At 46.6% G+C, this 15,299-nt stretch overlaps 2 protein-coding genes across 2 annotated transcripts; both read left to right on the forward strand.

Annotated features, from left to right (window-relative positions):
- Positions 1-5,476: 5,476 nt before the first annotated feature.
- On the forward strand, positions 5,477-9,136 carry LOC101713119 (C-C motif chemokine 14). The gene is made up of 3 exons (XM_004870665.4): positions 5,477-5,685; positions 8,392-8,506; positions 8,912-9,136. Exons 1-3 carry the CDS (start codon positions 5,520-5,522, stop codon positions 8,997-8,999), a joined length of 369 nt encoding a protein of 122 aa, XP_004870722.1. The 5' UTR covers positions 5,477-5,519; the 3' UTR covers positions 9,000-9,136.
- A 2,064-nt stretch (positions 9,137-11,200) lies between these two features.
- Positions 11,201-13,799, forward strand: Ccl16 (C-C motif chemokine ligand 16). Its single transcript, XM_004870664.4, has 3 exons — positions 11,201-11,407; positions 13,113-13,233; positions 13,541-13,799. The coding sequence occupies exons 1-3, from the start codon at positions 11,332-11,334 to the stop codon at positions 13,710-13,712; spliced, it is 369 nt and encodes a 122-aa protein (XP_004870721.2). The 5' UTR covers positions 11,201-11,331; the 3' UTR covers positions 13,713-13,799.
- Positions 13,800-15,299: the final 1,500 nt, after the last annotated feature.

Below are 15,299 nucleotides of genomic sequence, written 5' to 3' on the forward strand. Positions count from 1 at the left end.
ATGTTCTTTCAGAACCCTGTAGATAGTTCTCAGTTGCCTTCTACCACCTCGCCCAGTGCCAAAATTCTAAAATCAGTTGGTTTCTTATTCCTTTAAAAATATACTTTTAGATCTTCTGGGAACTTTTTGAATATTCTTTTCACCCTTGAATTTCTAACATTTTATCAAAATGCATCTTGTGTCCTTTTTTTATTATCCCTGCTTTGCCTCAAAGATACAGTCTTATTTTAACTCAATTTTTTTCCTTTCATTTCCTCATTTTCTTCCATCCATTCATATTGTCGTTGATTTCTGGAACAACTGGCAAATATTGGGATTTGTGCATCTATCTTTATGAATCTACTATAAAAACTATGACTCTCATAAAGAGAGACTCATAAAGAGAATATATTGTCTCTCGTATTTTATATTTTTCATCCTGCTTTATAGAAAGTTTCTTTTGTATTTAGTCAATGTCCCTTTTTCAATTATCAAGAATTCTTGGGCTGGGGATTTAGCTCAGTGGTGCAGCCACGTGCCTTGCAAGCGCAAGGTCCTGAGTTTGATCCCCAACACACACACACAAAAAGAATTCTTTGCTGAGCTCAGATTACTCCTTCTTCACAGTAACTCATTATTATTTTGTAGATGCAATATCTTCTTAAATCTTTCTAAAAATAAAATTGTAAGAGTTTTTTCTTTTCTGCTTTCTTCTCTTTCTTGTGGAATATTTCTGTTCATCTTGGTCCTTTTTTCTCTCCCATGCTACTAGTAATTCTTAATGTCTAGTTATTATTGATCATCTGCTTATATATATAAATGAAGATTTTAATAAGAAAGTATGGATTCGTCACCTGCTGCACAAGCGTAAGGATCCGAGTTTGATCTCCGGTACCCAAAAAAAAAAAAAAGAAAGAAAAAAAGTATGGATTTTCTCTATGGCTTTATAGGTCTGTCCTCACCATCTTCTTCCCTGAACGGAAGCCTGAATCCAGATGCAGGAGTGGAGGCATGGACAGGAGAGGATTGAGGAATAAGAGGTCAAGCACAGGTGTATAAGCTAGCATTCCAGGTAATTCTCATGCAGGGTTTCCTATCTTGCTTAGAGATGCTATTTTAAGAGGTGTGAGTAAACAGGCAGGCTAGCTGGGACACTTATACCCAGGAAGACTGCCTTAATATGTTTCACTCCTCCAGAGATGCCTTTCTCTTCTCCCATGACACTTCCCAGCACAGATACAAGTCCCTAGGCTTGTATCTATGCTAGTCCCTGGATGCAAATGCAGATTTTGATTACAGGAGCTCTGGTGGGTGAGGGGGAAGGAGAGAGTGAAAACTGGCTTACTTTCTCAGGGACACAGCGAGGCAGTGAGATGAGGCTTCTTGTCGTTGATCAGAAGTGATCCAAGCAACTACCCAATTCTCACTGTGATCTGTGTTACCCTTTGAAGGCTCCCTCAGTTGAAATCTATCCTTTCCTACTCATAGAACTGTTTGTAGCTTTACCATAGGGCAAACCATGCGTGTGGCTGTCTCAAAGTGGGAGCTTGGCAAGGTCACTCAAGCCAAATTTTTTCTGCCAGCACTAACTGATTTTCAGGGTAACCAGGCTCCTGCTGAGAAAACCCTCTTTTTCAATAGCCTTCTTCCTCACTTATATAATAAGGTACATGTTTTGGGGGGCTTTTTATGATTTACCATTGTCTTAATCACTTCTCTCACTGCTGAGACATAATATTCAACACCCACAACTTAAAGGAGAGGTTTATTTTGGCTCAAAGTTTCAGTGGGTTCATTCTATGGTCAGCCAGCTCCAAGACGGAAACAACATGGCAGAGAGGCATAGCAGAAAAAAAGTTGCTCACATCTTGGCAGTCAGGAAGAAGAGAGAAGGGAGGAGGCCTGGAGGGAGATGTAACCTTCCAGGTAAAGCCTCCAGTGACCCACCTCCAACCAGGCCCCACCTCCTAACAGTGAGTCAGCTATGAACTCATCAGTGGATTCATCTACTGATAAGTATACTTCCCCCATGATAAAACCATCTTCCAAAAGCCCACCTCCGAACACATGAGGCTTTGGGGGACTATTCTAGATCTAAACTATTCTAGATCTAAACTATAATAGCCATCAAATTGATCCATGTCCTTTAATACAGAACAGAAATATTTCACCTTATGGTGACTTTGTATCATTTTTGACTCCCTATTGCTACTATGAATAAAATTTTATTTTTATATCTCTTCCATCATCTAATTGGATTGGAGATGAAAGAAACAAAGACAAACACTCAGGATTCTAGATTCATAGGTTCATCTATGATCTTTCTCATTATTCTTATTACTTCCCTGAATGCTGATGAATTCAGAAGTTTGAGTTAAAACCAGTCCACTGAGGCTTAAATATATAACTGGGAAATGGCAACTCAGAAACTTCTGGATTCTCCATCGAGACTTTGTTGCACAGACTCGGAGGAAATGTCAAAGGGTTGTTGGATTAAAACTGTGCTAGACCTAAGAGAAATGTGTTAGTTCACTGGCTCACTGACAAGCAACGTTCTTGGCTCAGAAGAATGAAATGAGGGACATCGAGCACCTGAGCAATATGGCTGCCAGAGGACCAAGTATCCCTTTGTCAAGGTGTGGGGTCCCAGCAATGGCAGCTCAACAGAAAGGAGAGGTGAAAACCAAGACTTTCCTTTCAAACCAAGCACCTGGTCACTCACAGAAGATCTTTGAAGCACAGGGGAGGAGGGGACATGTCATTTCTAGGGTAATCGCCTAACACTCTTTTCACGGTTCCTCAAAAACAGCATGTTCTGTTTTGCTTTCCCACTTTGCAGGATGCGCTCTGCCAGAAATGCTCTCCTCCAAATTCTGTCCAGCAACACTGCATCCAATCTTGAGGGATGAAATTCAGTGCTACCATAAACCTTTCCCACAACATCCCAGCCACATGCACCTATCTTCCTCTCTTTAGTATCCTAAAATGGATATTTACAGTCAAACAATTACTGTCTCCTTTATGTTACACACTGTGCTAGGCATTAGGAAAACCATGAGAGGAGAGCACATTAGATTGCTGCCCATCAAGTGTATTTCAATACACAGAAAAGACCGAAAATAAGAATAACAATTGAATACTAGAACCACATCTAATTCATCACTAAATCTCCAAAATATTATGGAACTCTGGAGAGAAAAGATGAAACTTTATATTTGGAAGCAAGCAGTCTGGCACTCAGTCTCTCCATACCCTAGTTGAGCTGCCCAAGAACTGAATAGACCAATATAATTGAAGTACACCAGTTACAAAACTGTATTATAGATAAATGTTTCTGAAACCTTAGCATGCCTAAGAATTATTGGGAGAGCTTTTTAAAACACAGATTGCTAGGTGCCATCCCAGAAATCTGAATCAGTAGGACGAGGAAATGGCCAAAGTATCCATATGATATTGTGGCAAAGAAGGGATGTGGTCACTAATGCTATTCCCGTTTCCTCCTAGCTATACAGATGATGTATGTTTTCCATCCCTTTGTCATTAGATTAATGCTAGATGTCTTGATGTTAGACATGGAATGTGAGTGATGGTAATTTATAGGGTTTCCAGACCTGGTCCATGAAAATCCCCCAATCCTCCTATGCCTTTCCTCGAGCAAGCTGGGAGGCCTTGTGCTAGAAAGGGTGGTAATACAAGACAGAAGCAGCCCTGATTCCTGAGTGAGGGCACAAAACAGCCAGCTCTTCTTGACATACCACCATCCCACTGCTGAGCCACAGTGGACTGTGACGTGCCAGAAATAAACCTTCGTTCTCATTAATTCCCTGAATTGTTTAGTATAGTTGTTAGCATATTCACACGGATGTGGGTAGAAATTCAGTAACTGCTGAGAAAGGGATAATTCTGTGAGCCTCTTGGCAGCAATTTAGCAGGTCAGCTAAAAATCCATGGCAATAAAGTAAACATTATCTCTTCTGAATGCATATTCTTCCCAGGAATAACTTGTTTCCTGAGATTGTCCCTAATGACAACTGTTATCATTTATTTCAGGAGCTTAAATAATGTTGTTATGGATGAGAACAAACATAGGAAATGTCTAACTAATGACTGTTTCCACACCTAACTGTGAGAATTCAGCCATTTCTTGTCATATACATATGTATACACATAGGTCAGTTTATTCATTCTTCTTTTAAAAGATGTATTTATAAATCACCTACTATGTGCTTGGCTCTGTGTGAAATAACAAAAATAAATAATAGATGTTTCTTGTCTTTATGATTTCCAGTAAGGAGAGATTAAACAGCTATCGGACCACAACAGCAAGGAAGATAGAGGAAGTGCCTCCAGGAAGAGCATGGTGAAGGCTGCTATGCTGGAAATCTGTAGAGGGGGGAATCTGTCCTGCAGCCAGATGACTGAGTGGACGTGAGCAAGTCACTGGGTCTGTGTGAGCCCTGGCTTCCACTCAGTGCATGGCCTGTTTAGGGTAACCTCAGGAGTCCTCGAAGAATGCAAGCTGGACTGTAATAGAAATCATACACCAGTCACAGCACTTTTGGCTAATGTGCCTGGATGGCTTCAGAACGGTGCCCAGAACAGAACTCCAGCCCCTCACTAATTGATGAAATCTATAGCGATCCTGCACTAGGCTTTCTCTAAACTTCCCTCCAAATTCCTCTACAACAAAAATCAGAAAGCAGAAGAAGGTCCCAAAGGAATCCACTTCCTAAGCTCAGAAAGGGGTAAAACTGAAGACCTGATAGAGAATCCATGCCAGCCAGGGGATTTTTGGAGTGCATAGTTGGGCTCCCATGTCTGTTAAGAGCACACAGACTTGGGGGCCAGAATGCCTGCGTTTGCACCCCAGTTCCACTTATCAACTGTCAAATCTCGGGATCTGCTTCTCAGCCTCTTTGCTCAACAGGAATTTTAGAAAGATTAACTCTTCATAGAGATTATGTGGGCTAATATTCACAAAGCCTTTGGGGATAACAACTAGTGTGTACAGCAACCATTACATAAATGTGTTCTCTACTGGACATGATATTACTCTTCACCCCAGAGTGTGGTGAATGAGAGAGAGATTAGGGTGGAGCTACGGGTTCTGCTTCAGAGGTTAAGTGAGGATTTCCTCACCCTAATCAGTAAGACCTGATTTGAGGGGTCCAGACCTCATCTCATTACCCCAAATGGCCTCTGGTCTCCAGATGAGCAGATCCTGAATCATCAGGACCCACATAGCCTTGTCCTGAGGCCTGGAGCTCGAATCAGGCACGGAACACTTCCCAACCTTGAGATCCTTTCCTAAGCCCAAGACAGCGGGCCAGCCCCTGTGAATGAGGCCTCTGCCTACTGAAAGGCTCTTATCCAAAGAGTCCTTCCCACTGGGGATGGGAGGCAGTTTCCTCCCTTCAGTCTTGGCTCTCCTTGCTTCCTTCCCACCACCCTCTGTAAGTGTGCAGGATATGAAACTGCTGAGGTATCTGCTGCTCTTCTACTTCCTTTCAAAGTCTTAGTTCCCTTATTATCTTGCCTCAATGATCATTTCTCAATGCCTCCTCGCCCCAAGAGCCTCAGAAGCTCCCAGCAGGCCAGTTCTCCTTCTGCAGCACCTCCAGAGGATGAAGATCTCCGTGGCCACCATCTCCTTCCTCTTCTTCATCATCACTGTCACCCTAGGGGCCAAGACTGAGTCCTCCTCACGTGAGTGAAACACCTTGTCTTCCTTTCCTCCTAGTCCCTATAGGGGAAAGAAGCAGGAGTACGGTGGCTGGGGAGATGACGGGCGCTCTAGAAGGAGGTCTGGATCTTCTCAGACTGGCTTCATCCTCATCTGTCCCCCCAAGGCCATGTGGCAAGGCCAGCCTGCCTCTCCAGTCCCTCAAATCCTTTCTCTGCAATCAAGCATAACAGTAACCCAATCATTAGGGGTATTATCCCCAGGGATATGAGGAGCCCCTCAAAGCCATTTTTGTCTACTGGCCTCCTGAGGTTTGAGCCCAGCTGCTTCCATTATCAGTTAGCCCTGTGCTGGCCCTCCAGCATCCCATTACATCCATAATACCAGATTCGGGCATCATCATTGTCACCCCCTGGTGTCCCCTGTAAGAGTTATGACATTTCACAGTCAGAAAATAGCTGAAAAGTCAGAAAATAGGTTGGGTGTGGATGGGAGAGATACAGCAGTGTGGGATGATCCAGTGCCTGGATGACTTTTTGGTCCTTTTTTTTTTAGGATAAGCTGCCTTTATAGACAACCACCCTTCCATTTTATCTCATTTCATTTTCAGAAACTCAAGGAAATGTAAATTGTTGTTGAAATAAAGTTAGTCTAAAATTAGTGGCAATCTGGACAGTCTGATTTGCCTCTCTGAAAAGTCACTTGTCAGCTGAGAGGGCTGAGGTGAGAGTCAGATCCCTGAGTGGGCTTGGGACCAGGGGATCCCATAGTCCATTTGTTGGCTAGTGAGGATACTACCTGGAATGGTGCTGGATATCAGGATCAGGTCTTTTCCCTTCCACCCAAGCATCTGCTCACCCTCAGTGACCTCTGAGGTCCCCCACAGTGCACACTCACATTTCCGCCCAGTTTAGTCACATGACATGCACAGATCTGATTTTCCCCTGTATAAGCACAGCACTTGCTTGTTTGTAAAGAGTCGCTGGCCTACCACACCCATCCCATTACATCCATAATACTAGATTCGGGTGACATCACTGTCACTCCCTGGTATCCCCTGTAAGAGCTATGACATTTCACAGTCGGAAAATAGCTGAAAAATCACATAATCCATGAAATTTTTTCTTCAAGAAAAATCTCCCACACAGCCAGTATGTAAAACAGGGAAAAGGGCTGAAGAGGCTACAATCTTCACGACACTACTCTCAAAACCAAGGGTGCTTCCAAACAGTGCCCAAACCCCCAAGAGCTCAGGAAGCTCAGTATGAGAACCACAGGCCAGAGCGCGTCAGACATATCCAGGCCGCCTTGCTCTCTAGTACTCTGGCCCTTTCTGTCAAGGTTAAGGCCACAACACCTGCCTGGGCCTCTCCCTCAAGGCCTTCACGGGTTGCCGTTCCCTATCCCCTACAGGAAGCCGGGCAGCATCAAGCCGGCCTGGGGGATGCAGTCCAGGTGGCTCCCCAGTGGGGCAGCAGGTGTGGGCCGAGTGTGAACTCCCGTTTGGAGCGCCTGGGTGGTGTGGCGCATGTGGCGGCTGTGGTGCCTGGATGCTGCCATCTTGGCCTTCACTTGTAGGCGCAACTACTGGCCACAGTGGGCTGGCTGGGCTGGCTTAGGGTGTGTGCAGGGCCCAGGGCACTGTGCATCTGTGCGGTTCCCAGCAAGGCCACCATGCAGCAAAGAAAAGAAGGGGGGGCAGACACAGACACTGCCCCAAGGCTCACTTATCATGGAAGAAATTGACAGGGGAAGTGAAACCGTTCCAGTAAAAAGAAAGCAAAGATGAGATTGGGTTAGAATTTGGGTGTCTGACTCCATGATCATTGCGCTCGAGGCTTGGTGTCAACATTTTCCCTTTCTGCAGGGGATGGGTTCAGTGGAAACAGGATGAGAGACTGAGAGAATCTGGGTCTGGTTCCTAAATGATACACCTCTCACTGTCCACATTTCTTCCAAATACCGTGCACTCTAGACTTACAAATTCAATTTGTTCCTGAGGGCTGGTTGTAACTAAATTTGGTCAGTTGCCTTCAGAGTCTCTCTCCTGTATAATTTTAGGCCACACTTTATTCCAGGAAGGTCTCAGTGTCCTTGGAGAGACATTGGCCCGGGATTTCTCAATTAACCTCACACGGGAAAGGATGTTATAATGTTCCTCCCAGAACTCTTTAGGGGTTAAATCTGTATCTGAGACCATCTGGAAGCACAAGTGGCCGGCATTCGGGTTGTAACTCAAGACTTTGGTCATGAGTTAAAACTAAATTTCAGGTCATAACCCAAGTTGTTCATATGCAGGCTGATCATAACTCGAGGGTCCACTGTACTCCAAAGAGGAGCATTTTTCCTGAGTAAGCCGTGTGGGTTGTGTGACCTTAGTCAAGTCACGAGGCCTCTCTGTGAGTCTGTCCCCCAGGGAAAGTTGTGCTCACTGAGCAGCCAGAGGTTTGTTACTTTTCAAGCTTGGAGTAGAAAGTCATCACCCTGTTTTTCCAGAAGGAGTTGGGGGAAACGAATAGGGCAGTTGATGAAGGAGGGAAAGAGGAGCCAGAAGAATGCTGTGGAGAGGGAGAAAAAGACTGAGTTCCTCCATAGCCATCTCCCTAACTTCTGTGAGGCTGTCTCCTGCTTCCTTCCCTCTCCACAGTACTCCTGGATTGCAGAAGAAGCTGGCAACATGGCCTTTAATGAGGGCCCCCACCTCAGTGTCCTCCACACTTTCTCCTCAGGAGGCCCTTTCCACCCGGCGGAGTGCTGCTTCTCCTACATTACCCACAGCGTCCCACATCATCGAATTGTGGATTACTATGAGACCAGCAGCGAGTGTCCCAAGCCTGGAGTTGTGTAGGTGGCACCATACACCACCCTGGGGGACAGGGACTAGCTGGACCTGGGGAGAGGAGGCAAGGAGGATGTGGATGTGTCTGATGGAGAGGCAGTGGAGGGGCAGTCTAGGGCCTTTCTGGCTGAGGCCTGCAGAGAGTCACCTAGAAGCTGGCCCCATGGGTTAGGGAGGCATCAGGGGAAGGGAGGAAGAGACATGAGGAACCTTCCTGGTGGGAGACACAGACTCGGGACCTGTGGGGAGACGAGCATGTCTCTGAGAAGAACCTGGCTTTGAGCTGCCTCTGACAAAGGCACTGAAGGTCTAGGTCAGTGGACATTGTGGGAGGGCAGGAGGGAGGTCAGGCTTTCTTCCGGGATGCTGGACCCCTCAATATGTGATTTTTTTGCCCTCTTGTTCTGCAGCTTCATCACCAAAAAGGGCCATTCCATCTGTGCCAACCCCAAAAATGAGTGGGTCCAGGATTACCTGAAGGACCTGGAGGAGAACTGAGTGATCCAGAAGCACTGGAGAAGACACAGCTCAGTGACCTAAAGAGAAGAGGCCAAAGCCTCTTCCACCTGCCCCTCTGCCCAGTGCCACCCCCCACCCCAAGCTGCGCTATCTTGAATTAAAGACAGTTCACGCCCTTCCCTGCCTTCATTTCTCCTGAATTTATCAACTAGCAGTAGACAGGGACACGAGCCCTGCCTGGACATGGCATCCTCAGCAACAAGCCTCACTGTGCAGAAGTTTTACCAGATCCTGGTGAAAAACAAAGGGTCAGGCCTGTGATGGGGAGTGTGGGAAGCTAAGCAGAGTGTGAGAAAGACATTTAAGGTAAAAGCCACCTCCCCACCAACACTAACAACACATATGGTTGTGTTAGTGGTCTCCACATGCCAAGCACTCTGCTAAGCAGTCTGTTTGCACCACCTTATTGAAGCTTTACCACAAGTATAAAGCTAGAATTCACCAACTGATTTTAAAGATGAATCTTCGTGAAGGCCTCTCCTCAGCAGTCAGATTTCAGATTCTTCTGTGTACTCACACATGCATGCGTGTGTGTGTGTGTGTGTGCGTGTGCATTGCTCCTGAGGCCTTTCTTCGCTGCTATATAGGCTAGGAATGTTTCATGCACACATTTATCTTGTCTCTTCCCCTAACTTACTTACACCAATCTGTACTATATTGCTTTATTTGTATCACCCACAAGGCCTAGCAGAAGCCTGACAGGTACCAGGTGCAAAAGGAGGAAGAGAAGGAAAAAGGGGACAGGTAGGAATCGAGAAGCGGCCTGTGCTCCAGGAACAGGTTCTCAAACTTATCTCCAGAGCTCAAGGACAATCTGGTTTTCTTGGCATGAGAGTAATGTCCATTGCAGGAACCATGACCACTCTTCCCTGGCCTCCAGCCTGTCACAGGCAAGGGTTTGGGGCCATGGCAAGGCTTAGAAGGGGCTCTGCATCCCAAAGGCACAACAAGGCATCCTCAGATCTCCTCACTTCCAATAAACGGAGGTCAAAGGGGTACCCCACATACACACCCTCCCTGCCCTAACAGAAAACCACAGCTTCACTACCACTAACTGCCTTGAACCCTCCAGGAATAACCGCATCACCTTTTAGCTGTATATGAGCTGTCACTCCGAGCAGCAAGTTTCCTAAGTTTCCACATATTCCCTGTTCTGCCCCTGCCTTCCTCTTTTCTCAACTCTGCAACACTTCCCCTATGCCTCTAAAGCTCACAGTCTCTTCACAGAAAACGCCCCTATATTTTCTCTCACTTCTCTTACTGCTGCCTCCAACCTAGAAGCAGGTCCTGAGGAAATCCAAAGAGAGAAGGTTCTGTGGGACAGACCCAGCCAGAGACCAGGCCGGACAGACAGAAGGTGAACTCTGGACCACATACACTGGTTATCAGGTATATCGTTGGAGCGCCCTCTGCTGGTCAATATTGGTCACAGCCCCAGGGGTAGATGACGCAGCCCCAGGAGGGATCAGCCAGCTGCACCTAAAAATCAGCCCAGAGTCCAAAGGTCCAAAGAGATAAATAAGAATACTGACAAACCAAGCGCCTCAGTAACAAACAGGGACCCAGAGATCAGGCGTACTGTTTTATTGAAATATTAATAGCATGATCTGTGATATAAAAAAATGGGTTCAATCATTTGTCCCTGCACTGGGGATGGGGGACATTCTTTTCAGAGGCCACCAGACCCTGCCTGTGCCTCAGTCTGTGCTCTCTCTAATCCTGCTTTTTACTTTATTTTATTTTATTTTTTGTACCGGGGATTGAACTCAGGACCTTGCGCTTTTGAGGCAGGCGCGGTGCCACTGAGCTAAATCCCTAGCCCCTCTCTAATCCTGTTTTATGTGCATCTGCCCCAAGACCAACCACCAGAAGGAAACTGAGGCATTCAATCCTTCCCTCCTTCCCCAGCACCAAGATAGTGGGAGGTAAAATGGTGAAAGCACATGACTTTGCTTCGCAATACTGCGCCTCATCCACCTCTTGCCCATGGGACCTTGGGCAGATTAGTTACTCTCTCTAAGGGTCAGTGGCCAGGTGGAGTAACAATCACCACTTCACTATGGCAAGCATTAGTAAGGTAGGGCAGACACACCCTTGCTGCCAGTCCTCTGGCCATCCTTTCACATGAATTCAAATCCTGCCAAACTCACCCTCCCTTTCAGCCAATACAGAGCCCCAATCTTTCTCCTCCTCCCTGTACTCTGAAGCGGTCAGAGTCCAGAGAGCTGAGCCATCGGAGAGTGGATGACCAGCAGCAAGGTAGACACCTCTGCTCAGCTCTCCACTGAAGCAGTTCTACCCCACTGAGAGGATGAAGGTCTCTGTGGCTGCCCTCTTTCTCTTCCTCCTCGTCCTCACCATGACTTCTGCTTTTTATAGCGAGCCAAGTGAGTCCACTTGTTCCTGGAAGACAGGGATGAGAAAGGGCGATGGGCAGCTGCCAGAGAGGCAATGCCAAGGGTGCTGTCAGGTCTCTGGCTGCATGAGCTCCAGAGCCTCTACCCACTGTCAGACCCAGCTGCTGTCTTCTACTGCTCCCCTTTGCAGGTAGAGCTGGAGCTGGGCTAGAACCTCCTGGGGGTGGGCAGTTCCAGGAAGCTGAAGCAAGCAAGGTATACCCTAGGGGTCCTAAGGGAGTGATCATTTAGTAGGTACGAGGAGCAGCAAAAGTAGCAGAGAATTCAGCAATGAGTGTCTGTAAGGAAGAGGAGGGTGAGCAGAGTGGAAGCGATTGCTTGGAACTGAACTGAGGAATGGGGAGTCTGAGTCTAGACATCCCTTCTTCACAGTAGCTGGCATGGATTGTGGGACTATCTACAACCAAAAACGAGTCCCAGTGGGAAGGCTAAGTGTATTTTGGGGGGATCTATGGCTCCCTTCTCCATACCTCATCTAAGGCCAAATAAAGTCTGCAGAAAAGAAGAAAGGGATTTTGAAGCTATGGAGAGCAGAAATTGGAAGCTATGGAGAATACGGTTTGTTTTGCCCACCCCTGACCCCTTATCTCTACCATCATCTATGAAGACTTGGTGACAGAGAAGACACCAGGATACTCAGCCCTCCTATGTGCCTGCCCTAGGCTGCCCCTGCCCTTTTTGTCTCTCTTAAGGCTACCCTTAGCATGCAGCCTGGCCTGGCTCCACTGTATAAACACATAGGGGAGCAAGGGTCAAATCCACCATGCAATCTATCTGCACATTCTCAGGATGACCTTGGTCTTTGTAAACTCTGCTTGCGAGCCAGGGATATGAACATCAGTTCTAGAGGGACGGTACCCAGTCACTTACACAGGAACTATACGTGTCTGGTGAGAGGAAAGGACAGAAATGCCCTTTGGGAAGGTCAGTCAGGCCAGTGTAGTGGGTTCAGACTGCAGGGAAGAGGAAATGGACCACCCAAAGCATGAAACAGCCAGCTGGGGCTCTGGAGATGTCCCAGACTTTGTCCCCAGCTGGAGGCCCAGGGTCCAGATACAAAGGGATCTGCATTCTGCAGGTTAGGAGATGGTGAGGCCTGACCTCCTGCGTATTAGCCCCAACTGATGAGGAGTCAGGGGAGCTCCAGAGTGACAATCTAGCCTGGCATTCTGCAAGTGTCACAAAGAAGGAAAAGAGCCACTTCCAAGGCAAGAAGAGTGGTCATTACCCCATTTGCTCCCAATTATAATAAGCTCTGGTTGAGCCTTTCTGTGTGCCAGGCTCTGAGTTAAGAATCTTCTCAACTCTTCTCACCATGCTCCCACTGTAGGATATGAGTACCTTGTTATTCTCATTTAATGAATGGGGAAACTAGGTCAAGAATCTTACCCAAGCTGACTCCAAAGCCTAAATCATCCACTTTTTCCTCCTGCTCTAACTCCTCTCACTCATACCTTTATCTTCTCACCCTCCTCCCCAACCTCAGTTCAGAGGCTGAATGTCCCCCATGTCTATCCCCAAGAGGAGTTCATCTTCGTCACTTTCCCTATTACCCATCAAGCTCTCATCAGTCCCTGCTAACAGGAGCTTTGCTTTCAGAGGTAGGAGATGGAGGTGGGCACCCATGGTCTCTCCCTCTGCCTCCCCAGCTCAACTTGCAATATGATTCTTTCAGAAATCCCTGAGTCGGTGAACTCTCCACCCACCTGCTGCCTGAAGCATCAAGAGAAACCATTGCCAAAGAAACTGCTGGTGGGATACAGAAAGGCCCTCTACTGTACCCTTCCAGCAATCATGTAAGCACTCCCTGCAGGTATTTCTGTGTGAACGGAAGAGGAATCTGGAGGCAGGAATGGGATGAACAGGATCAAGAGGTCACCATGGTAGAAGCAGTGGAGTCGTGGCTAGGGGCTTGGGCTTTGACGCCTGGAGAGGGCCATAGGGAAGAGATGGTGAGGTCTAAAGCCCAGAGAGGTATGAGGGGACACATACAGGGGGCCCAAAGGATAATACAAAGAACAAGAGCCATGTGAGCTGGAGGAGGCTGTGAACTGGGCCCCCTTCCTACCCACAGCCCATGACAATCTAACTGTGCCTCTACAGCTTTGTCACCAAAAAGCACCGAGAAGTCTGTGCCAACCCCAGTGACAAATGGGTCCAAGATTATATCAACGATCCCACCGTACCTTTGTTGCCTGACAAGAACTTAGCTTCAATGACCAGAACAAAGAAGGGCCGGGTCCAGCTGCCCAACTCCCGTGATAATCAGGTTTGAGAAAGGAAGGAACAAGCCTATGAGAACATGAGCAGTCATGGTCAGAGAAATAGGCCAGTGATCAAAATAAAGGAGAAATATTTTGAATGTTGTCTCAATCTTGGAAGAAAATGTCAAAATGAAGGAATGTGGGAAGAAACGCTTGCTCAATACAAACATCTTTCTTTTTGCTCTGTTTTCAATTCCTTACCCCACTTCAATACACCAGCTGTTCTAAATACAGTCAGTATTCCACTTTCCAACAGCCCGACTAGATCTTGATCCATTAAAAGCCCCATAGAACTCTTGGTTTTTCCTGTCCATCTTATCCTTTTCCTAGATCTATTTTTTCTCACTATCTTATTTTTAAAAATATAATTTGTAGCTAGGTGCGGTGGAATACACCTGTAATCCCACAACTATGGGAGACTGATGCAGGTGGGTCACAAGTTTGATCCCAGTGGAGGCAATTTAGCAAGATCTTGTCTCAAAAATTTTAAAAGGGCACCAGGCATGGTGATGCATGCCTATAATCCCAGCTCTTGAAATGTTGAGGTAGGAGGATCATTTTGAGTCTGAGGCCAGCCTGAGCTACACAGTGAGACTTTGTCTCAAAAAAACAAACAAAAAGTTTTTGAAAAGGGCTAGGATGTAGTTCGATCCTAGTACCAAAACAAAACAAAACACAACGTTTTTTAGTCCATCACGGAGGGAATATTCATGTTAGTCCTTTTTACACTTGACCTTAGCCAAAAGGCCGAGAAGCGATTATGTTAGTCCTTTTTGACTTTGCTGTAGAGGCATCGCTCCTTCTCACCATATTTAGTCTTCCTTGGGTTCCATGTGTGGGGAGGATGCCAGACTTTCAATCTCTTTCTTCCACCCTGAGCTTCCACTCTGCTCTAAGTCCTCTCACTCATAGCTCTACCTTCTCACCCTCCTCCCCAACCGCAGCTCAAAGGCTAAATGTCCCCCATGTCTGTCCCCAGCTCCATGAGGTCCCCCAGCATCCTAACCATTCACTCTCCTTTTTACAAAGAAAGTCCTTGGGCTAGGGATTTAGCTCAGTGGATCTGGCACCTGCCTTGTAAGCGCAAGGTCCTGAGTTCGATACCAAAAAACCAAAAACAAAAAAAACAAAAAAAAAGAAAGAAAGTTGTTTTTTTTTTGGTACTGGGGATCGAACTCAGGTCCTTGCGCTTGCGCAGCAGGCGGTGAAACCGCTGAGCTAAATCCCTGGCCCCTGAAAGAAAGTTCTTGTAGGACCACAGAAGCACCTCTAGAATGATTTTTGTTGGTTTTGGCCAGTTTTGAGGTGTGTGTGTGTGTGTGTGTGTGCATTAAATTTTACATAACATAGTTCAGACTGGCTTTGAACTCACCATGGAGCCCAGGCTGGCCTCGAACTCATGGCAACCCTCCTGCCTCGGCCTCCCAAGTGCTGGGATTATAGGCATGTGCCCCCATACCTAGCTGAAAGTCCATATATACAAAGTCAAATCCCCACCCAGGATATAATATAAAGCTTGCCAGAAACTCCTAGCAGTTCGAAGCCAGTCTTTTAATGGGTGCATTTAATTGTTCTTGAAGTCTCTTCAAGGTAAGTAG

Source organism: Heterocephalus glaber, unplaced genomic scaffold (assembly GCF_053883595.1).
Source record: "Heterocephalus glaber isolate CG9 unplaced genomic scaffold, H.glaber_assembly_v1.0 deba00001564, whole genome shotgun sequence".
NCBI classification, from domain to species: domain Eukaryota; kingdom Metazoa; phylum Chordata; class Mammalia; order Rodentia; family Bathyergidae; genus Heterocephalus; species Heterocephalus glaber.

Coding starts and splice junctions, on each gene's coding strand:
- Ccl16 (XM_004870664.4), top strand. CDS start 11,332: ATGAAGGTCTCTGTGGCTGCCCTCTTTCTCTTCCTCCTCGTCCTCACC. Junction 11,408..13,112: donor TGCTTTTTATAGCGAGCCAA/GTGAGTCCACTT, acceptor TGATTCTTTCAG/AAATCCCTGAGTCGGTGAAC. Junction 13,234..13,540: donor TGTACCCTTCCAGCAATCAT/GTAAGCACTCCC, acceptor GTGCCTCTACAG/CTTTGTCACCAAAAAGCACC.
- LOC101713119 (XM_004870665.4), top strand. CDS start 5,520: ATGATCATTTCTCAATGCCTCCTCGCCCCAAGAGCCTCAGAAGCTCCC. Junction 5,686..8,391: donor CAAGACTGAGTCCTCCTCAC/GTGAGTGAAACA, acceptor CTTTCTCCTCAG/GAGGCCCTTTCCACCCGGCG. Junction 8,507..8,911: donor TGTCCCAAGCCTGGAGTTGT/GTAGGTGGCACC, acceptor CTTGTTCTGCAG/CTTCATCACCAAAAAGGGCC.